Source organism: Mus caroli, unplaced genomic scaffold, assembly GCF_978045245.1.
Source record: "Mus caroli unplaced genomic scaffold, Mus_caroli_1 scaffold_22, whole genome shotgun sequence".
Lineage (NCBI taxonomy): Eukaryota > Metazoa > Chordata > Mammalia > Rodentia > Muridae > Mus > Mus caroli.
The window spans coordinates 6,911,310-6,936,252 of NW_028227277.1; the positions used below are offsets into that span (position 1 = coordinate 6,911,310).

At 39.2% G+C, this 24,943-nt stretch overlaps 2 protein-coding genes across 3 annotated transcripts; both read right to left on the reverse strand.

Moving 5' to 3' along the window:
- Window positions 1-5,493: 5,493 nt before the first annotated feature.
- Window positions 5,494-6,399, reverse strand: LOC147000022 (uncharacterized). The gene has a single exon (XM_085834353.1). The coding sequence runs from the start codon at window positions 6,397-6,399 to the stop codon at window positions 5,494-5,496; it is 906 nt and encodes a 301-aa protein (XP_085690479.1).
- A 4,488-nt stretch (window positions 6,400-10,887) lies between these two features.
- Window positions 10,888-20,860, reverse strand: LOC147000023 (vomeronasal type-2 receptor 116-like). Of its 2 annotated transcripts, none has more exons than XM_085834351.1 (6): window positions 20,536-20,860; window positions 17,267-17,549; window positions 15,835-16,638; window positions 14,781-15,005; window positions 13,556-13,679; window positions 10,888-12,233 (listed from the first exon to the last, which is right to left on the reverse strand). In XM_085834351.1, exons 1-6 carry the CDS (start codon window positions 20,739-20,741, stop codon window positions 11,329-11,331), a joined length of 2,547 nt encoding a protein of 848 aa, XP_085690477.1. In that variant the 5' UTR covers window positions 20,742-20,860; the 3' UTR covers window positions 10,888-11,328. The 2 variants fall into 2 exon arrangements, with proteins under 2 accessions (XP_085690477.1, XP_085690476.1); XM_085834350.1 differs by having other exon boundaries at window positions 10,888-12,236.
- Between the last annotated feature and the right edge of the window lie 4,083 nt (window positions 20,861-24,943).

Consider the following 24,943-nt stretch of genomic DNA (forward strand, 5'->3'; position numbering starts at 1 on the left):
TTTCCATCACTCTCTGCTCCACACTTTGCCTCCATATTTGTTCCTGTGAATATTTTGTCCCCCTTTCCAAGAAGGAAATTCTGGAGGGCACTGGAATCCATGCTAAATTTCTTTTTGATACACTTGGATGGGAGGTGCCAAAGACGTGGAGGGTTTGGACAAGGGAAAAAGAGAAAAGATGCAGGTTTTAGAATTATGAATGTTGGTGTTGGAAGGACAAGTGTGGATGGGTTTGAGTCTTTGGGCAGGAGACCAGCCAGGAAACTACTGGAGGAGATGGTCATTTTTGACTCCATCTCAGCTTTCTATGAACACTCTCTGGGTAAGTGTGTGTTCAGTCACTAATTTCCATGCGTGGCTGGGGGCACAGAGATGTTGCCACCAGCACGAGGAAGTTGCCTGACTTGTCCAAAGTTAGCAGGCTACTCAATGATCAAGTTGAGCTTTCAACCACCATTTACTGCCATTCTCCGGAACTTAGACGTACAGTTAAGTTGGCTTTCTTCTCTCAGTGAATGATAGGGCTGTCAGTTCCTCCCTGAAGTTGAAGGCAGTAGGGTACAGAAAGAGAGAATTGGACTCTTAGTGGGCAATGGAGAACTGAAGCATTTGTTTAAACATGTCGAGTCCCACCTGTGCTTGACATCATGTGCATAAAAGCCTTCCACACACACACATACACACACATTCTCTGAGGAATTCTTCTGCAGGTCTCATCATCTTAACTCAGAGTCAGTTCCTGTTCAAATTGGGGGCGATGGTGAGAGAACAGTGAGTTGCTTCCTCTAAGCCATACAATCCCATCTGCTGAGTATCCAGCACGTGCTATTGCTCAACCTCCCAGAAGATGCTAGGTACGACTTTGATATTGAGGTACTTGCTCTGAAGGCCAGTGTCCATAAGCTCCGTGATAACTATGTGGATGAGAAAGGGAGACAAACTCCTGTGCAAGAAATCACAAATCTCTTGCCTTAAAGCCACACCCATTCATCTTCTCCTAGTGCTGGAGTCCAGAAGTCTGAGCTGGCTTTGATGAACTCTCAGGGTCTCTAAAAAGCAATTCAACGTGTCCTGAGAGAGGCTGCTCATAACAAATACTGTACTGGCTGGTTTTGTGTGTCAACTTGACACAGGCTGGAGTTATCACAGAGAAAGGGGCTTCAGTTGTGGAAGGGACTCCATGAGATCCAGTTGCAAGGCATTTTCTCAATTAGTGATCAGGTGGGGAGGGCCCATTGTGGGTGGTGCCATCCCTGGGCTGGTAGTCTTGGGTTCTACAAGAAAGCAATCTGAGTAATACAGTAAGTAACTTCCCTCTGTCTGTGGCCTCTGCATCAGCTCCTGCTTCCTGACCTGCTTGATTTCCTGTCCTGACTTCCTTTGGCGATTGTCTTTGTCAAGGTTTCTATTCCTGCATAAACATCATGACCAAAAAGCAAGTTGGGGAGGAAAGGGTTTATTCGGCTTACACTTCCATAACTGCTGTTCATCACAAAATTAAGTCAGGTCTGGAACTCAAGCAGGTCAGAAAGCAGGAGCTGGTGCAGAGGCCATGGAGGGCTGTTCTTTACTGGCTTGCTTCCCCTGGCTTGTTCAGCCTGCTCTCTTATAGAACCAAGATTACCATCCAGAGATGGTCCCACCCACAATGGGCTTTCCCCCCTTGATCACTAATTGAGAAAATGCCTTACAGCTGGATCTCATGAAGGCATTTCCTTAACTGAAGCTCATTTCTCTGTGATAACTCCAGCTGTGTCAAGTTGACCCAAAACTAGCCAGTACAATTGACCCCTTGTCAACTTGACACACAAAGACATCACTAGTAAGCCTCAACGCTTACATTCTTACTCATCCCCAAGATCTAAATAACTTAAAAGTCCCACAGTCTTTACATATTCTTAAAATTTCAATCTCTTTAAAATATCCATCTTTTTTAAAATTCAAAGTCTTTTTACAATTAAAAGTCTCTTAACTGTGGGCTCCACTAAAAGAGTTTCTTCCTTCAAGAGGGAAAATATCAGGGCACAGTCACAATCAAAAGCAAAAATCAATCTCCAACCGTCCAATGTATGGGATCCAACTCACGATCTTCTGGGCTCCTCCAAGGGCTTGGGTCACTTCTCCAGCCCTGTCCATTGTAGCACATGTGTCGTCCTCTAGGCTCCAGATGCCTGTACTCCACTGCTGCTGCTGCTCTTGGTGGTCATCTCATGGTAGTGGCATCTCCAAAACACTGCGAGACCCCTTCAGTCCTGGGCCTTCAATTGCAACTGAGGCTGCACCTTCACCAATGACCTTCCATGCCCTCTCACAGTGCCGAGCCTCAGCTGCTCTGCATGACCCCTTCATGCCTTCAAAACCAGTATCACCTGGGTGACCCTTACATATTACCAAGTCCCACTGCAGCAGGAGTACAACCTTGGCTATCTCTGGAACACAGCCTCTTTGTGCTTTCAGAAAACACTTCCCAGAAGATGTCACCTCAATGATGCTGGTCTCTTCTTAATCACCACTAATTTCTTAGCTCCAGCTAACCAGCATCAATAGTCCCAGTAATGCAAAGTTTTTGCTTTAGTAGTTCTGGTATCTTATTAATCACAGCTGATTCTTCAGCCCCAGCTAACCAGAACTACAGAATCTTCACAATCAAAACAGCAATGGCCCTGAAAAGAGTCTTTAATTTTCCCTCTGAAATTTCACAAGCCAGGCCTCCATCTTTTGAACTGTTCTCAACATTATCTTCCAAGCTCCTACAAAACATCTGAGAAAGCTCTTAACAATGAATGGATATTCTAGCCCAACGTTCCATAGTCCTTCCACAGTCCTCCCCCAAACATGGTCAGGTTGTCACAGGAATACCCCACTCTGCTGGTACCAATTTGTCTTAGTCAGGGTTTCTATTGCTGCACAAACATCATGACCAAGAAACAAATTGGGGAGGAAAGGGTTTATTCGGCTTACACTTCCATACTGCTGTTCATCACCAAGGAAGTCAGGACTGGAACTCAGTAGGTAGGAAAGCAGGAGCTGGTGCAGAGGCCATGGAGGGATGTTCTTTACTGGCTTGACTCCCCTGGCTTGCTCAGCCTGCTCTCTTCTAGAACCAAGATTACCACCCAGAGATGGTCCCACCCACAATAAGCTTCCCCCCACTTAATCACTAATTGAGAAAATGCCTTAAGTTGGATCTCATGGAGGCATTTCCTCAACTGAAGCTCCTTTCTCTGTGATAACTCCAGCTGTGTCAAGTTGACACAAAACTAGCCAGTATAGTGATGAACAGCAATGTGGAAGTGTAAGCTGAATAAACCCTTTCCTCTACAACTTGCTTCTTGGTTGTGACATGTTGTCCAGGAATAGAAAGCCTGACTAAGACAAGTACTGTCTCCTATCATAACTGTAGATTATATATAGCAATACATGTTTTAAGAATAATTTATACCCCTTGTCTTGATACCAACATCTGACACTTTAGCTATGGTGATTTGAGAAGAACATTTTGCTGTTGCGTGTATCTGATGCAACTAAATCTCACTATTTAATCCAAAAGCGATCATTTTTTTCTCCTACTAGCTGACTATCTTGACCCTGACACTTGCACATGATGCTCTTGAACATGTTCGGTTTGCCTAAGCCGGTGTTTTGAAAGTAGGAATACCCAAATTGAGTGTCTAGCTCTTCCATGTACAAAATGATCTTTTTTTTATGCCTCCATTTGTTCCTCAAAATATTGTCTAGGGGCCATGCTCAACTCCTTAACTGTATTTATTTATAAAATGCTTGCTCAGCAGAAGCCTGGTAAATGACATATAGCTTCTTTAAAGTTTTTTTACAGCTTTTAAATTAGTATATACTAAGTATATATATATATACATCTATCTATCTAATAATAGACTATACCATTTTCACATTAGTCATTGCTTGTCCCTCCCTTTTTAACTATAATTAGGAGGGGGTACATAGCTTTGTTGTTGTTGTTATTATTGTGTGTGTGTGTGCGCGTGTGTGCATATGCACATGTGCCACAGTGTGCATGTGAGGTAAAGGGACAATTTTTGAGAATTGATTGTCACTTTGACCTTGTTGAATCAAGGTCTCTCTTGTTTGTCCTATTATCTAGTTAGTATGTTTTAGGCATACTAAATAAATAATAATCAAGGTTCCAGTTAATTTTTTCTCTACTACCCATGCCATGGTAGGAGTGCTGGGATTACTGGTGAACATCACTGTACTGGCTTTTATACATGGATTCTGAGAATTGAATTTAGGCCCTCAAGCTTGTATAGTGAGTGTTTTCACCACCAGCCCAGCCATTTCCCTGGATACCATTCTTGATCTCCTTTTCCTAAATCATCGTTCTTCTGAGACATTCACATGGGGACTGAAACCTCATTGTGAAATGTCTGTGGGAGCCCTGCTCTTCCTTCCCATCAGTTCATTTGGTACCTGGTCCAGTATAGAAATCTGTATTATAGCTATAATCTTTAAAGAGGAACAAGAACCGTCCATTAAGTCTCAGGTTTTCATTCACATTTATATGAGGTAAATATTGTCCTTTCTATTTTACAAGTTGGGTACGTAAAATTCCGGAAGCAAATCAACTTGTTCAAGGTCTCACTGGAATTTTAACCTTCTCCACTAAACTAAGTGCTATTTCTACGATACTGCAGCTGAGAGATACGAGGAGAGTAAGCCCTAAAGAATGAGCAGCTGATGTCTCAGACAGAAGGAATGACTTAATTTTTTTTTTTTGTAGAAAAAAATAAAACTTTATTAAAATAATGAAAACCACGATGAAGCATTACAAGTCAGGATGTGACCAAGTCGGAAATGAAGTGGATAAAAATCAGGTCATAGATTTAGAGTACTAAATGGATTGGCTGTGTCAGAGAGTAAGTCTACTGAACGGTGAGCTGTGTTCGGAGCGTTCCTAGTCCAGCTTGCTAACCTGAAGTAAAGTCTGAGTTCTAGGCAGTGCTTGAGTGCTCTGCAGAAAGAAAGAATGCAGTTCAAACTGAAGGAACGGAGCACAGGCTTTCCCGTGCCCAGAAAGGGTTGTGCAGCTAGGGAGCTGCACTGCTAGCATGCACAAGGGCAGAAGTTTGACCCCGAGATCTCCAAGTCAATGTGTTGTGGTGGCCTGTGCCATACATGGGCAGTTTAACCCTCAGTTGGCATAAGGGACCCTGTCCAAAAGGGGAGGAGGGTGTCTATATGATATCCAAGTTCCTCTGGCTGATTGAATTCTAAGAGTCGGTCGTTTCTCAAATGGAACACTTCTCCTAAAGGGCAAGGTAGAAGGGTCCACATCTATGAAAGGTTTCAACAGTCCAAGTTCCCGAGTGAGGCTTCCCAGGTTTTCTTCACAGTCACTTCCTGTGTCGTTGACTGGAGAGACGCTGGGCTCTGAAGTTGAGTTCCTGCGGAGTCTGGAGATGGTTTGTTGCTCACTGGTCTCAAAGCCTGCCTTCTGTCCTCTCTGGCCTGCTGTGCTCAGCCCAGGATGCTTCTCGCATCCACGGAAGGGTTGGGAAATGCCAAGTCGCCTGGTCTCTGAGCCAGCTGGCTGGCCTGGATCTTGGAGGTGGGCACGGGTCTAGGGTCAGAAGTGAAGGAATAGCCTTGGGGCCAGGTGTATCTGGGCAGGCTGGCCTGCGCAGTCAAGTTGGAATTAACTGTGTGAAGCGCCCAGTGCAGTGCAGCTCCTGCATGGGACAGTTGCCAAGTGAGCCAGGCCCGCTGCGAGGCACTGGGCTCCGTGCTGCTTGAGGGCACACACAGGAAGGCACCTCTGGGGGCTTGCAGATCGTCCAGGGTCACCTGCAAGGCATCCACATTGGTGAAGACTCTGGACATGAGCAGCGAGAATGTTGGTAATGAGGTGGCTTCTTCTGGAGGAGAAGTCTGTCTGCGCCTCTTGGCAGAGTTGTATGGGGCACCTTGCCTGTCTCCAGAGCGACTGCGCTTCAGAGTCCTCACAGAAGATCTTGGCAGGGACCTTCGGTCCTTTACATGCAGTTTTGTGTGCGAGGAATCTCTTTTGTGGGTGGACCCCGGCTTGTCCCTTCCTCTCTTTATGGAGCGAGATGGTCTGTTCTTCCTCTTCTCCTCCAGCTTGCTGCTTCTCTTGTGGGATCCGCAGGAGGAGACAGCCCAGCTTTGCCCAGATCGCTTCTGGCTGGGGACCTTAGCCTCTCGACTTGGCCAGATGTTCACTTTGCCCATGGGAGAGGACTTGGAACTTCTGCCATTGTTACCCCGACTCTCAGAGGGCTGTTTGTCTCCTGCCTTCTTGTCTAGGGGCTGCTTTCTCTTGGAAGGAGCCAGGATGGACACCTCTAAATTCATATGTTCAGGCTTCTCGACTAGCGTTTCTCTCAGGTCTGCTCCCAGGGCCATGTCTCTGGCTCTGTCCTTGGGTGGAGCTCACTGGCAAATGGTACTGATAAGAGAGATGACTGGCTTTAAATAAAGCCCTGGAAGCCCCTCCCCCTTCCTGCAGAGCTCTCCCAGAATCTTTTGCCACCCCCTCAACAGGACATACCCTTGAGAAAAGCAAAAATCAATCTCCAACCGTCCAATGTATGGGATCCAACTCATGATCTTCTGGGCTTCTCCAAGGGCTTGGGTCACTTCTCCAGCCCTGTCCATTGTAGCACACGTGTCGTCCTCTAGGCTCCAGATGCCTGTACTCCACTGCTGCTGTTACTCTTGGTGGTCATCTCATGGTACTGGCATCTCCAAAACTCAGCGTGACCCCCTTCAGTCCTGGGCCTACAATTGCAACTGAGGCTGCACCTTCACCAATGACCTTCTATGCCCTCTCAATGTTCCGAGCCTCAGCTGCTCTGCATGACCCCTTCATGCCTTCAAAATCAGTACCACCTGGGTGACCCTTACATATTACCAAGTCCCGCTGCAGCAGGAGTACAACCTTGGCTATTTCTGGAACACAGCCTCTTTGTGATTTCAGAAAACACTTCCCAGAAGATGTCACCTCAACGATGCTGGTCTCTTTTTAATCACGGCTAATTTCTTAGCTCCAGCTAACCAGAATCAATAGTCCCAGTAATGCAAAGTTTTTGCTTTAGTAGTTCTGGTATCTTGTTAATCACAGCTGATTCTTCAGTCCCAGCTAACCAGAACTACAAAATCTTCACAATAAAAACAGCAATGGCCCTGAAGTGAGTCTTTAATTTTCCCCCTGAAATTTCACAAACCAGGCCTCCATCTTCTGCACTGTTCTCAACATTATCTTCCAAGCTCCTACACAACATCTGACAGAGCTCTTAACAACGAATGGATCTTCAAGCCCAAAGTTCCAAAGTCCTTCCACAGTCCTCCCCAAAACATGGTCAGGTTGTCACAGGAATACCCCACTCCTGGTACCAATTTGTCTTAGTCAGGTTTTCTATTCCTGCACAAACATCATGACCAAGAAGCAAGTTGGGGAGGAAAGGGTTTATTCGGCTTACACTTCCATACTGCTGTTCATCACCAAAGGAAGTCAGGACTGGAACTCAGACAGGTCAGGGAGCAGGAGCTGATGCAGAGGCCATGGAGGGATGTTCTTTACTGGCTTGCCTCCCCTGGCTTGCTCAGCCTGCTCTCTTATAGAACCCAAGACTACCAGCCCAGGGATGGTCCCACCCACAAGGGGCCTTTCCCCCTTGATCACTAATTGAGAAAAATGCCTTACAGTTGGATCTCATGGAGGCATTTCCTCAACTGAAGCTCCTTTCTCTGTGATAACTCCAGCTGTGTCAAGTTGACACACAAAACCAGCCAGTACATCCTCCAAACACGTTTAATCCATGTACAGCATTGTCTTTGTGTGTCACAAAACAACTGGTTTGGGCATTATCCCTGTCTCCTCTGCCTGTCTCTGGATCCTGCTCACCCTGACAGGACTGTGTTGTCCAGACTCACTTGAAGATGGTGAAGAGAATGATTCTATTACTGCAGTTACTTAATGGGCCAGGGTAAGTTCATACCCCAAACGGGAATCCCTCTTCTCAGAGGAGAAGAAGTGGGTAAATGAGGAGTGAGGCTGTTTGAAGGGAGACTAGGTAGATAGAAGGAACTACCACTACACAAGAGATATAAAGTGAATATGTAAATGAATATATGAAGGAAGAAGCAAATAAATCAATGAAAATGGCTATGTTTTCTTTTGGTTGAGGACTGGAGTTCTATATCTAGTTATCATATCAGGCAATTTATACACATTTTTAAATTTTTTATATAATCTTTCTTATACTACAGTCGTTATCACCCTGGTGGTCTACCCTATCACTGTTCATATCCCATATGTCCTCCCCCTATCTCTGAGGGTTTCTCCCCACATTGGACCCCTCTAGTCCTCTTTGTTCTCTGGGCCTCAAGTCTCTGGAGGGTTTTGGTTCATGTTCTCTAACTGAACACAGACCCCACACTCCTCTGCTGTATATGTGTTGGTAGTCTCATATCAGCTGATGTATACTGCATGGATTGTGGCCAATGTCTAAAAGATCTCAGGGTCCAGGGTAATTGAGACTTCTTGCTGGTACTCATACAGGGTTGCCCTCCTGCTCAGCTTCCTCCAGTTTTTTCATAATGCAACCAAGGGGGTCAGTAGCTTCTTTCCATTGGTTGGGTGTAAATATCTGCATCTAACTCTTTCAGCTGCATGTTGGGTCTTTAGGAGGGCAGTGATGGGAGAACACCATGGCTTCTGTAATAGGCTCAGGCTTTGGGTCTCCCCTTGAGTTGGACACCACTTTGAGCCTGTGGTGGGACCTCCTTTTCCTCAGTCTTCTCTGAATTTTTTTCACTGCAGGAACAATTATGGGTTAGAGTTTGGACTGTAGAATGGAAACCCCATCTAAAATTTGATGCCCTATCTTTCTCCAGGAAGTGGGCTCTACTAGGGCCCTCTACGTACTGCACAGCATTTCTTTGTCACTCCCTTTGAGTCATGAGAGTCTCTCATCTCCCTGTTCTCGCGTACCATTTGCAGGGTCTCCCACCCTCCTACCTCAAAGTTTGCCTGCTTCCATTCTTTCTGCTGGCCCTCAGGGCTTCAATCCTTTCCCTCCACCCAATACCTTATCATGTTCTCCTCTCCATCTCCCTGTCCCATTTCCCAACCAGTTCCTTCCATCCCTGCCTCCCTCCCATGTGATTTCTTTCTTCTTCTTCCCAAGTTGGATGGAGGCATTCTAACTTGGGACCTCCATCTTTTTAAACTTTTTGAGTTTTATGGACTGTTTCATGGGTGCTGTGTACTTTTTTGGCTAACATCAACTTATTACTGAGTACATGCCATGCATGTCCTTTTGGGTCTGAGTTACCTCACTCCGGATAATATTTTCTAGTTCCATCCATTTTATTGCAAAACTCAGGATGTCCTTTCTCTCTCGCTCTCTCTCTCTCTCTCTCTCTCTATCTCTCTCTCTCTCTCTCTCTCTCTCTCTTTCTCTCTGTCTCCCCTCTGCCTGCCCCTTACCCTCTCCCTTTCCTTCTCCCTCTCCTTTTATCTCCTTTCTTCCTTTGTTTATTTATTTATCATTGGGTATATTATTTATTTCTTTGTATTTCTTTTTAAATTTAATTTTATTTTTCATTTATATTTTACACTACATATTCCATTCATCACAGTCCCATCCACCCTCTAACTGCTCCATATTCCATGCCTTCACACCATCTCCATGTGGATACATCCACACCGACTTCACCTGTCCTCTATATGCCCTGGGCCCTCCAGTCCCTTGAGGATTATGTGCAATATCTCTGAATGAACACAGACCTGGAAGTCTTCTACTGTATGTGTGTTGGGGGCCTCATATCAGTGGGTGTGAAGTGCCTGGGGTGGCCCAGTGTTAAAGAGATCTTGGGGTCCAGATTACCTGAGACTGTTGGTCCTCATACAGGATGGCCCTTTTCAGCAGCTTCATTCAGCTTCCCTCATTCAACAACAGGTGTCAGCTGTTTCTGTCCATTGGTTGGGTGCAAATATCTGCACCTGACCTTTTCAGCTGTTGCTGGGTCTTGTGGAGGGCAGTCATGATAGGCCCCTTTTTGTGAGCGTTCTACAACCTCAGTAATAGTGTCAGGCCTTGGGCCCTCCCACTGAGGTGGAACCCACTTTGGCCTGCCACTGGACCTTCCTTTCCTCAGGCTCATCTCCATTTATATCCCTATACTTCTTTAAGACAGAAACAATATAGGTCAGAATTGTGTCTGTGGGGTGGCAAACCCATCACATACTTGATAATCTTGCTGATGGTGGGTTCAAAAGTCCCTCTCCTTACTGTCATGTATTTCATATAATGTCCCTTCCTTTAAGTCCTGGGATTCTCTCACCTTCCAGGTCTCTGGTGCACCCTGGGTTTCCCAAAACCTCCTCTCTCCTGAGGTTGCTTGTTTACATTCTTTCTGCTGGCCCTCAGGGTTTCAGTCCTTTTCCCTCAGCCAATACCAGACCCTGATCCCCTCTTCCCCCAATTTCCCCCACCCTGTCCACTTTCCTTCCAAGGTCTATCCATTGCTCCTCATTGTGTCTTTTCACATAAATGTAAAGAGCCTTATATTGTAGGCACAATTTGATATGCATAGTCCCTTTAATAAAATATTTCTTTTTTGTAATGTTATCTGACACTCTTAACATCTGCCCAGTACATTTTAAAGCTATTCCAAAGTACAGTTCTTCTGTGCTGTCATTGTACTTCATACTGCTAATATTCAAGGTTGTTTCTCTTTTCAAATGAGTGCCTTCTATTGCATCAGGAATCGATGATATTCTAAATCTCAACAGAAACAATTTACCATTTTGTTGATATTTTATATTCCGTTGCTGAAAAAAAAAAAAAAAACACATAGCAATCAAAAGAAGCTTGTGAGGAAAGTGTTTATTTCCTTATGTACCTTGGTCACAGTATATTGAATGAAGCCAAGGCCTGAAATTGGATGCTGCAACTCCATGAAAGCATGAGGGAAAATGTCGATTACTAGCGTTACAACCATGTTGTCTTCAGACCTTTATCTTATAACTCCAAAAACATCTTGCCAAGAGATGGTAGTGTTCACAGTCAGTATGGTCACCTTATATTAATCATTAATTAAGTTCATGGTTTACATACAAAACTGCAGGTCAGGATGATGGTAGCGTTTCCACAATTGAGATTCCTGGTTCTCAATATCTTCAAAATTGTGTCCTTATGAATGAGACCATGTTTGTAAGTTCAAATTTGTATATTATTTAAATTTTTATAAGATTAAGTACTACTTTTATTAAGACAAAGATAAAATATGTTGAGTATCATCTAACATTTTCATATTATGAATATTTTAATAATGAAATTTATCTTTGTACTTATGTATAAAATTTGAATCTGGTTTAATTAAAATAACATAACACTTTGGGACAAAGATACACATTAGCAACCCTGCACTAGAAGCCAAGATTGAGAAAACCTCCACAACCACCATGACCCTCCCCCTGGTGCTGTGGTAGACAGCGAGGAAGGTAATCCAGACACTGCAGAACACCAGCATGCTGAAAGTTAGGAACTTGGCTTCATTGAATGTGTCAGGAAGGTTCCTAGCCAAGAAAGCCAAAGTGAAGCTCCCGAGAGCTAAGGAGCCCAAATATCCCAGGACAATGTGGAAGGCAATGACAGAGCCTTTATTGCAAAGAATGACAATCTTCCCATGTTCAGATTGTATATCTCTGTCAATAAAGGGAGGAGATGTTACCAACCAGATTCCACAGAGAACAAGTTGGATTAGGGTACAAATGGGAATGACCAACTTAGGTGCCCCTGATACCAACATCCCTCTCATTCTTCTTCCTGGAGTAGTGAGCTTGAAAGCCATGACCACAGTTGTTGTTTTGGCCAACACTGTAGAAACAGCCACAGTGAACAATATTCCAAATGTGGTCTGCTTGAAGATGCAGGTGACCTGGTCGGGATGTCCAATGAAGAGCAGGGAGCAGAGAAAGCAGAAGACTAGAGAGATGAGCAGGATGTAGCTGAGAATGCGGTTATTGGCCTTCACAATGGGTGTATCCTTGTACTTCACAAATGTGATGAGGACTAGAATTGTGATGGCCGAGAAGTACAGTGCCATGCAGCCTAGGGTCGTCCCCAGTGGATCTTCATAAGCCAAAAATGATATAGTACTTGAGAGACAGTAGGTTTGCTCTACGTTGGCATACTTATCATCTGGACACTTCACACACTGTTCCATATCTGCTGGTAAATGGACATAAACCCTTATACAATATCATAATTACATAGGTAATAATTTTATATTTGTGTTATTCATAGCAAATATTAATAAATAATCTAGTGTTGATGATCTATTCCCTTCCTTTTTTGCTGTAGAACCACTAACTTAAAATTGCCCAGTATTGACCTATGCATTGTGATTGGAAAAAAAAAAAAAAAAACATCATGGAAAGTGGAACAGAAAAATATTCTTATTGAACAAAAATAAAAATATGAATAATTATATGCATAATCTCAGATTATTTAATTCCTGTAAACATAAATTCACTATTCACAGACATGGGTAGTGTGCAGACATTGGTACAGGTGTCAGTTGATGAAATGCATCACGTACTTTGTTTGCTCTGTGGTTTGTGCCTTTGTATCTACACATAGGAACCAGAATATACAATTCCTCATTCAAATACTGTTTGCATAAAGGAATATTTTCGTTCTTGTAGCTGTACACCTCATAGACCTATGCATGTCCCTTTCATTGTTTTCCAATCTCTATCTTGCCAAATACACATTCCATGCTATATGGCAGGAAGCTTATGGATGTTCACATTTATCCCTCTTTCCTTATCTAAGATCTAAGCCATCTTTTGGTGCATTTTGAAATCTTCACTCTTGTTCTATTTCTTTAAGAATAAATACTTAATCTTTTGTCCATCTAACCTCTTAAAATATATTTCATTAAACAACAACCGTTACCCTGAGCATCTGGTCTTTTTCACAGTGTAAGCTGGGTGATAGAGGGAAAGATTATGGACTGATCAGGTGGTCAACTTTCTATGTACAACAAATCAAAAAAATAAACATATGTGTAGATTATTACATCTAAAATGTTTCTTTAAAACATTGTTGCCGGGCGTGGTGGCGCACGCCTTTAATCCCAGCACTCGGGAGGCAGAGGCAGGCGGATTCCTGAGTTCGAGGCCAGCCTGGTCTACAAAGTGAGTTCCAGGACAGCCAAGGCTATACAGAGAAACCCTGTCTCGAAAAACCAAAAAAAACAAAAAACAAACAAAAAAAAAAAACATTGTTATACAGGTATGTCCTCCTAAACACTTTCTATATAATATAAAAGCAGTAACCATCATATTGTGAGAGAAAGGCCTTGTTTCAAGAAAATATTGGAAGTTTTTTGCTGGGTCCAAAGAAGTTGGCACTATTTAACTGATTATGTTTTCAGTCATGGAGATGTTAGGTCTTTAGTTTGCATCTAGGCCATTTGATACTTCTAGTTTGGTTAGAGTAGGTATTCAAATACAGCAAATTTTCTTCTGTATGCAAGAATGTACCTGTTTTATTGGAAACCTCATTTTCTGGGCACTGAACACAATCAAAGCAGCATTCTGATGGTTCTTTTTGATAAATTTTCCTGAATCCAGCAGTACATATTAAATTACACACGGAGGAGGGGACCTGAGGCAATGCATAAATATTAGATAATATGCATGATAGTGTGTGTATTTCATGTATTTATCATATGAATAATGACCCATAGATTGATATATGGAGCACTAACAGAAATGGCTATACATATTCCTCTGATAACCTGTATCACTTTACAATATCAGACACATTTTATTCATATTACCCTGCAACACTCTGAGTGTCACACAAAAATTACTACATCATGTAATATTATTTATGTATCATTCAGGTTATAGCAATTTAAAATTTTTCCTTCCTAAACTGATCAATCCAAAAAGAATGTTTAGGTGGCACAAGTTTTTCTCTCATGATTTATAAATTACAAAAAAGAATACTGTGATATATGGAGGGAGAATGTAGGGTAAATCAAGAGAGAGTAGTTTGATGACTATGAACAAAATATTTTATATAACACTCTTATGAAATTAATGAAGTACTACTAAATGTAAAAGAAAACCTTGAACACACTATCCCTTTCTCTCTTTCACCTGCATCTATGAGGGAGCTCCACAGCCACCCATTCCTGCCTCATCACTCTAGTTTTCCCCTGTGCTGGGGCATCAACCCTTCAGAGGAGCAAGGGATTCCCCTCCCACTGATGCCAGATAAGACAATCTTCCACGGAGGAGGGGAAATCAGGAAGGAAGATAACATTTTAAATGTAAATAAATAAAAAACAATACAACATATATAAATTAAAAAAAGAAAACCTTCAATATGGAGAAACGTTTATGTTAATGAATCCATGATATACTTAATTAGGTTATAAATATGTTTCTACAGAATTAAAAAAAATCCCACGTTAATATATAGTTAAATTTTTTCATTAATCTTATGTACATATACATTATACTATAAACCCATTATATATATTCCTGTATTGTAGGTAATAGGCAATTTGGGTACTATTGAACATGGAATTCAGAGGCCATTGATCCATCGATTACCAGATATACTTGAAGTTGTGCATAATCAAAGTTTGACTATTGTAACTTTGTATAGTCTTTTGCAAAACTAGCAATTGGTCTTAAACACGAAGTCTCATATTTTAAAGTCCAAATATCCTGAAAAAAACTATGGTATACCCACTGATGTTCCTCCCATGGCCCATTCCAAATCAACAGATATATGAAGTTGTTGACTCTTAGGAAAACAAGGTAAATAGCTTCCTAATTTCACTTTTAATCCAAGGCCTTGTGGAAAATTCCAAATGATGAAAATGTCATACTCTGTACACTGATTTTCTCTATGCTTCATGTTCACCAGTTCTCCAACAGGGTTCGTAAATACCCTGGTTTTCATCAAGGAAGACATCTAGAAGAGATTAATGCTTACAATATCAACAAAGCATATCTATAAAGGTAACACAAAATTGAGAATTCCCTAATTTCTTAATGACTCCAGAAAAAAAAGAAGCTGTATTGAAATAAACGTGTGTATAAAAAAACAGTATACCTCATTGATAACTGAAAATTTATATACTTCATATTAATGATAGATGATAAAGTGTGCTAGAAAAAATGATTACTAGAAAATAAGTAACACAGTGCATGAGTGTGAGTGTGTGTCTGTCTGTCTGTCTATGTGAGGGTCTATATGAAGATTCTTGTCAAAAATACTTAATTTAAAAAATGAAACAGTATATGAGAGACTGAAGGGGAAGTCTGAATATCTGGTAATTGTGTAAATAAAGAAATTATTTTCATGTACATACAGTATACTCATAAAATAAATGTAAACTTAGCAAAATGTACAGTCTTTGTCATTTATGTTACTGTAAATTTTTAATGTAAATGACTAAATAATAAGCACAGCACATGGATCAATTTCTGAGAAACTATTCTTCAGCCAAACATTCCAGTCTAGCCATCACTTAGGCTTTTATGATAAAACTCTTGGCTCCTATTCTAAATTTTGAACTTATTTAGTGAAATGTAAGACACCTTGTCACAAAAGTCACTGATATTCATAAAAATATATTGCCTCCTATTAAATGTTATATTTGTCTATGATATTCATCGATGTAAAAGGTTTATTAGGGAATTTAAAGAATAATCTCTAACAAATGTACAGTTGTTCCTCTGGGTCCATTTAAAAGACCACATTGATATATCTAAGCATAATGAAATGTAAGAAACTTTACCTCCTGACAAGCAGTGAAATGTCTTATAGGTTCTGCCTTTTTCTGAGACTCTACTTCTTGAAGAATGTGTTCATGGTAGGTGTGGGCCGCAGCATAAACAGCATTGTACAGATTGTAACCTTCATCACTCATGGCCATATCATAGTTGTGTAGTGCTGTCCATTCCAATGTGTTGTTGAATGTAATATGATCCATTTTACTGCTGTTCTTAGAGATTGAACAATTAAAATAATTCCATTCCAGTATAGTATGGGAAATATCTTTTAGGTATTTGATAGTGTTCATTGTTTGCATAAAATTCCTAAATTTAGGAATCTCAACTCTCTGGTGTGCAAAAGTAATAGAACCATGGAAGAGATTAAGGGTGAATTCTTTTTTATGTGTGATGACATCCCATTGTGAGGTTGTGATCCAGATTCTCTGAGCACCTAACCTATCCCATCTTCTAAAACTTACTCTTAGAGTAGACTTCATTTCACCATAAATGATAACAACCTTTGCTGAAGATGTCATAATTTGTTTATCATATATTGTAGACCTTGTCATGTATATCTTCATGATTTCTGGGATCATATTAACAAAAGCTAAACAGATCCCATGCCTATGGCTCTCCTCTCTTAAATCTGAGAGAAACTGAATACCCTGATCATCATCTGAGATGACCAGTCCTATCCAAGTCCATCTAAAATGAAACATCAAGGACACCATGCCACGTGATAAAACTGTGTCCTTGGTGGCTACCTGATGGACATGGGGCAGCCGGTCATGGTCGCGCAGGTTAGGATTAAATGGTCCAAAGAAAACCTAAAGGATGTAGAAGAGAGGATGAAACTTCCAATGAGGAATATGATTATTAGGATATTTGGACTCATATACAATAATGCTAATCACCTTCCAAAACAACTGTTAAGAACAGTAAGATTATTCTATACATGTCATGTATGATTCCTATTAGATTCTAGAAGATTAAACTTAAAATGAATAATATGATTATTAAGATGTTTGGACTCATATACAAGTAATGCTACTCATCTTCCTGAAATCCTGATAAAAACAGTAAGATTGTACTATAAATGTCTTGTATTATTCCTATTAGATTCTAGAATATTCCTGACAAGTCTAAAATTCTGAGAACACAGTTTACCTGTCTGTACAGTAAATCTATGAACTGATTATTTAATTCTTATATATGTATATATATATATATACACACACACATATATATACATACATACACATTTACATACATACATACATACATACACATATACATACATACATATATATATATATATATAGTGTGTGTGTGTGTGTGTGTGTGTGTGTGTTTGTGTAGCAGCACATTCATAAATGCATTCTGTCCAAGTTTACTTCTAGACACCTGTAAATGTAATTTAATTTTCTTAACCCATTCATTGTCACAAATTCTTACCAGTGGCATCCAAGAATGCATTGCCAGTTTTAAGGATGTTTTCCATGATGGTCCTGTAAGAACTATCATACATGAATCATCTATATAACAGAAATCATAAAGAAAATGAATATGTCTATATGTTTGTGTATATTCTTGATCCAGTTCTCTCAATATATACTGACAGTTTCCTCCAATGATGGTGAACATCAAAATCATATTGGGTAAAAGAAAAGGATTCCTGTTGATCTCATCAGTAGCAAAAAACATTACCAGAAGAAGCTCATATCCACTTGCTGCAATTCTAAAAGAAGGCATAGTGATGATTAAGGGAGATGTTTGAAATAAAAAAATTTCAAATGCAGTAAAGTTTGTAGTATGAGATATACTAAATTTCTTTCTAAATGTCTTGAAATAAGCCTGATATATTAGGGATCTTTAGAGCCGAATACAATTTAAGAATTCATACACATTGGGCACTATGATATGATACATTTTGTATTCATGAAAATAAATATTGTTTTATCTCTGAATGCCATCCTTTGTGGGGCGCCACCCCACATCGTCGCCATTATAAGATGGCGCCGACATCGCCTGCCTCTGGAGATGAACAAGTGATCCGCGCATGTGCTGGCATTAACCGTTCATGGTGCCAGTTGCCCGCCTGACAACGTCACCTCGGGTGACAAGAATTTGGCCTATAGGGAATCGCCACGTCCGAGGCGAGAGAAATCTCCTATATAAGGGAGGCGGTTTTCGGGCTTGGGGTCTCCGCCTTGTGAAGCTGATGCTCTCCCTCTCAAGACGCATTAAAGCTTGCTACAGAAGGATCCTGTTTATGTGCCGCGTTGTTTCTTGCTGGCGGGAAAATTAGCGCGGGACAATCCTTGAACTAAATTACAGTCCTATTGTGTGAGACTGCTATAAAATAACCTTGGAAATGTAATTCCACATATATATAAAAGAGCATGACTTCCACTACATATGAAACACCTAACAGATTCTCCTTATAATTTTTATTTAAATGCAATTTATTCATCAATCATCTTAATATTATTGAATACTTTGAGAATCAAGTAATATATCTGTTTTTTCAACTTTTTATTCCTATCCTTTTATATTCTAAAAATATCATTAATGCATATTTAATAATATCCATAACTGAGGAAACTATGTCTAATGTTCACTACTAAGTTATTACAAAACGTACAAAATAATACTCTTTGGGAATTAAGCATAATAAAGGAGCATAAAATTTTATATAGTGAATCATTAAGAAATATATTCAAAAGTCTTTATTAGATAACACCTGACAGTATGAGAGTATTCAAAACACATTATATAGTTGTGTTTCTTGACTAATAATCAGCTTACTTTAAGAAGACTATCAGTGTTTCAAGTAGAGAAAATATTTTATCAGTAAGAATATTTTACATATTACCAAATAACAAAAGCTCTATGAACTTAAACATTATGAAAATGATAATTTTAATCACAGGAAGAAAATTATGAATTATATGTTAGAACATGTTTTATAATTGTTTTGTATGTTTTTAGATCATGCTTTTAATATATTCAAATGTTAATATCACCAATCAGGCAATTCATTTTAATATCCATTTTATTTAGTTTTATTTATCCATTTCAAGATATACACAATGATATAATATACCATATGACCAGAAGGGTCTTGTACACATCAAGTTCATGTTACCTTTTAGTGTGTTCTTACTATTTCTATCTTGTAAAAATTTTATCACATTTCTTTTAATACCTCAATCTCCCTAATACTTTGAGATCCTTTAAGTGATGTGTAAGCACAGAGGTCTTCTTTGCCCCAGCACAGTTGGCAGTTCATCTGTCATTCTCTATTGCCTCTTATCAGGAGTAAAGACACCAAACATTGTCTTTTGCTAAAATTTGATTTTTCAATTAAGAGTTCAGCGCTAAGTTTTTCTTTCTAATCCAGAAAAGTTCATATATTTGTAATTTTAAAACTTATTTTTGCTTAAACAATTGTCATCAATGAGAATTTCCACAATTTTTGCCAATAGGTGTGGAAAAATGCAGAATACATCATAAATATAATTCCTACTCACCTAACACTGAAGGATAATAATGTGAAGCAACCATCACAATCAGAGTGTACAGTGCACTGTGGCTACCAATTGAAAAATGTATTCCTTTATTCCCAAAGACATGAAAATTGAATAGGGGATGGGATGAGAGCCAAAAACATAAAAGCACAAGAAACCTTGGTTTATGAAAGAAAGAAGTCGCAGGCACATTGATTAGCTAAAAGGTAAATTATTTCAACACTCTTTTCCCGCATGATCTGCAGCCACAAATGATAACATCTCACACTTTGTTTCTCAGACCTAATAGCCACATTGAGAACAGATTCGTTTCCACTGGAATACAACAATTCTCCTAGACTTATCTTTTCAGACCTCAGATGTAGAGATTAAGGCCAGAATTTTCCCTATGTATCCAGGGCACATGACATAGGATGAACGGAAAGGAATTGTGAATAAATATTAATTACTAAATAACGTTAAGTTTATTGAGTAGTTTATAGAAATATTGACCTTGTATCTGATAGTGATAATAAGCCTAATCGGTTTCTGTGCATTTGTGTAATTGGATAAAAAGATTATTCTGGTAACAGAATATGAGATTAGCATTCTTTTTCCTTATTCAGTATCAAATTCAGAACTGCAGGATGAGACTCATTTAAAGACTATTTTTTAAAGCAAAGTATATGTATATTCACAAGTATATAAGTAATGTTATACATTTAACCATGTAAAATAGACGAAAACATTCACAAATATTTCAATGAAATGATGCATGTTCATCTGTCAGAAACCAGATTTAGGTAACACTTTTTTGAAGGCATTTAGATGCATGATCATAATGAGGCATTGGCAGACAATTGAATATAGGCAGTGATGCAGTCTCTTCATATTGAGTTCTTGACAAAGGAGGGAATTGTGAATTCAAGGCAGATGAAGAGATATCTTTCAACATATATTATACAAAAACACTCAAGAGAGAGAATCCAGAATTTCACATTGTCCAGCATTGTAAACTGGAGTATAAAATTGCACTAAAACTCTACTAAACTGCGACAAATTTCGAGGTACTAAAATAGTGATTGATACAATAATTCTCTTTCCAGGGTTCATAAAGTTAAATGGTGAGGAAGAGAACAGAACCCACAGTTTGTGTATACAGCTCAATATTTCAACTTAATGACATTGACAAAGGAAATAAAGTTAACAACTTACCGTAAATTTAAATCTGAATTGTAAAAATTATCTTCAATAGGTTCATCATTTAACGAAAGGTAAAAATGACATTCCCTTTGCAAATCTCCATCATTATCTTCACTATTCTTTATCCTCCAAAAGCATCTTGGTTCAGTCAAACAGCACAGGATGAGAGAAAACTTCAGAAACAAAAATGAAATAGAGAAAGCACAGAGCTTCTTCATGTCTGCTAGGATCTAAGATGGAGCTGTTGTGAAATCCGTTTCTGATGTAGAAAGACATCACACACACAGTTACACCTATGTGTCTGTTTTAAGGCTACTTCTGTCTGGAGATCCACTTATTATATTCACAGTTCCTTTCCATTCCTCCTATGTCAGGCTCCCTACAGACATAGGGAAAATTCTGGCCTCAGGCTCTACATCTGAGCTCTGAAATGTTTTCATCAACATATTTTTGAAAACATGTTTTGAGATCATGTTTTCTACCCTCAGGGGCCATGACTGCATTCATGTGCATAGAGTAAATCCCAAGGACAATCTTCTCCTGTATAGTTCATACCTGACCATGTGTTAACAGCCATTATGCACAAACACAATGGATTTCATCAAAAGTTCTACACTGTGACAGAAGTTGAGAAGGTCATAAAAGTTCCATATCACTCAGATGCTGAGTTTAATCATGGAACATTATGTAACACATTGTCTAGTTTAGGGAAGGGCAGTCTCACATGCACCATTGAGCCTGGAGTTGACCATGCTCTCTGTTGTTCATATATTGTATGCTACTCATGTTTACACAATCTCCTCAAACTTCCCATGATTCCTGCCATCTGGAGAACATGTCAATATGCTAAATCCAAAAGTACCTGTATTTTAAAGATTCAACACCCATCTGGTCAAATATCAGTACCTGTGTAGACATTCACTGATATGCTGAACTTTTTCCTGATAATCAGTCCCTGGCAGTCAATGACATTTGATGAAACATTTCTTTGATTGATGTATGTTCACACCTCATTAAGAAGTTAGAGGCTAATTTCATATTTTTTGCTCAAGGAAAAGAATTTAGGTATCATTTAAGAGGTAAAATTTTATTGCTAATGCTGGTATATACCTCACACTTTTCATTTATTTCTACTTGGCATTTGTTTTGAAATATTTCTATTTAGATTACATTTCAATAACATAGATGTTAGCTGCTAAACTAATTTATGTAATTCGGTTAGATTGCAATGAGTGACAAAGATGAAGGATTGATTTGATTTGTTATTTTTTTAACTACCTTATATTTTTGTTCAAAATATCCATACTGAATTAAGTGAGTCTTCAACTTCATTTTTGGAATGGTTGGTATGTCAATGGATTATAATAAAATCCTGCTATGGAATTTAATTTACTATCTTTGTTACTATGAATAAACATTTGTTTCATAATTTGGTTGAATTACGACTATTTCAGTGCAAATTGTTTCAGTACAAACCAATAGACTGGGAAAATGAAGTGTCCCGTTGCCATATTCTATAATTGTTATATACCTGGTGCTAATACCATGTCAAATTAACTGGGAATGTGCATGGAGGCAGACTCTTCACTCCATTGTGACTGCTATTGTGCCATCCTGGGCTGTGGTAGTCTTTTGGAAGTCATTTAGAGCACATGAGCAATGGAATGGGATCCATTCAATACTCATTAAAACAAGACTATAGGTCAAACATTCAGGTCTTTAATAATCTTGAATTTGGTTTTGCTCAGATTTGGAGGTGAGGCTCCATGTGCTTTTCTGCAGAGACATCCTCCATGTTGCTTGCAACAAAAATAGTATTTCTTAAAATCTCTTTTCTTTTTGCCTAAAACTCATATTATGTACTTGATTTGGAGGCAAGAAGGCAGAGCACACATCATCGTGTCCTTCTTGATTATCAAGGCAATATTTGGTTTCTATTTTCCTTTAAGTTTTTCTGTTGGGTTGCAATCTTAAGCTATCCACTACAGTACATTTTGAGTTTATAAAACAAAGTTTTCTTCTGTTTCACAGATAATATTCATAGATTCTTTCTAGTTGCTTATCCCTTTATTTCTTGTTGAAATCAGATATCTGATTCCATGATATTTTATGTGTAACAGGTGATGGCCTCTATCCTATTTTCATGTCAGAGAATTGTCTTAAAAGTGTTGCTGCTGTATATTCATTAAATTCTGATGTCATTTATTATAAACCATTCTTATCCTGTTTTTCCCTATTAATCAGATACTGATTTGTGATTCTTCAATCACTTGAAACAAGGTTTGATATGGCACAGAAGTACTATTTATACAAAGCATTGAAGCACTTTTGAGTATCTGCACTCATCAATCTACATGGATTGAAGGTCATCCTTCTTCATTAAAATATATGTGATAGCAAAGATGTTATTCATGAACCACAGATATCTGAAAGGCAATGGGATGCCCATTATACAACTATGCACCAACAAATATAATTTCAGTTTCATTACAAATATCATCTTAGTCTAATATAATTTAAATGATTTTTGTACAAAATTCAACTTATTCTAATGAAACTAAATCTGACATGTTATAGCTTGTTTAGACACAGGATTTTTAACCCAATGCATCATAATTCGCAAGACATATTACTTCACTCACACTCAATGTCCATGCAGGATGGCTGATGGTGATTCTTCCAAGGTGTCCCCTAAAATCCCTTAATACGTAGAACTTAGCTTACAATAAGGGGTCCAATTTCCGTTCCGATCTTCATTGTCCGATATACATAACTACACTAATATTGAACACCAAAATTAGAATTTCAATATTATATAAAAAATTTACACCTGAAGGACATCTGCAGTCTGAACCTATGAAAGCAGGGTGTACCTCCCAGCCCTATCAACCTACCTGCCTAACAGGAGCTCTTCCATAATTAGAAACATAGGGGAACCCTTTGGCTGAATACCCACATCATTTAGGACCTCCACAGAGATAAGCACATGAGGTACTTATGATAAGTAAGTACCATTGAGGCATAGGATGAAAGTAGACATCTCAAGTGTTCTGCTACCAACTTGATGGGCTTGCTCTTCTCTTGATCCTGTCAATCTTTTTTCTAGTTAACCCCTTTGGAAATAAAGCACACCATTTTCCCACTGTTCTTACACGGAAAAAAAAAAAAAGCTCATTTTCTGAGATCTCTGGCTTTTGAAAAGGAGGTGATCAGTATTTATGTCCCAGGAGAGTCTCCAGGATAGGCAACTCAGCTTCTGTTCAGTAGAGGGAGAACTTTAACAGAAAGGCAAAGCCTGTTTCACGTGACATAAACAATTCCTTGTCTGAATATTCTATTGTATCCTGGAGATCTTTGTAACCCCTGTGATGTCATCAGTGTTGTAACAACACCAACTGCTCTTAGGGCTTTCAAACAGTCCCTAGAGAGTTCACCCATATTTATGTTTGCAAGATGGTGGAGGAGTCTCCTTGAGATTGAGAATGGAAGGCATAGAGAAATAAGAGAGAGACCTAAGAAAGCTGGCTTTTCATCTCACTGTAAAACAGCAAGGAAGATGTGGTCCTGGGACTGGCACAGTGAGTCACGGAACAGTGATGTGAAAATTCCTGGAGTACGCATACTTGAGTCTGGCTTCCCAGTAGTGAATAAAAGAAAATGGTGCCACTGTGAATTTAAGGAACTTTCCTGCTTATCATAATTCCTGAATGATGAGGATTCTAGTACATTATTTTGTCCATCCTGGGAGACAGGAGCAGGCAAGTCCAAATCTAGTATAGTGTGAATTTTTATATTTTATTTTATTGGATTTTGGCTTGCCAAAAGGAGACCATAAAGATTCAGGGAGGAAATGATATTTCCCAGTTTATATCTGTTCAATATTTTACTATATTCCCAGTTTGTTCTTCTAGTTACAGTGGCTATCAGACTGTACTAACTCAGAGCAAATTATTCTTATGAGACATTTTATTCTCTGAACTCCTCTGAAAACCAACCCCTGAGAGTGACATCCTATGCATCCTGAATCAGCAGTTTGTGTGTCTGACGTGTCTTTAGTAGAGGAAAACAACTGTCAGAATCAGAGATAGGTACTTTTTCCAATTCAAGATTATTTAAGTCTTTCAATTGGATGAATTGTTCAGTCTTTTGATCATCGTTTGCCATACATAACTACTTATTCCACAGTCATGAGCCCAGATTTTTTTCTTTTAATTAGGTGTGTGCATTAGGGATCAAAGTCCCATTCCAGATGTCTACTGTTTGTGAGGTCTATTAGATACCTTAAGTACTGTATGCATTTACATATGTTTATTCTTCCTGAATATACTAGACCAGATAGGGAAATCCCTTTTATGTCAATGGGATTGAATCATTCAAACATATTTACATAACATGATTTTGAGGAACAAACCTGAACTTT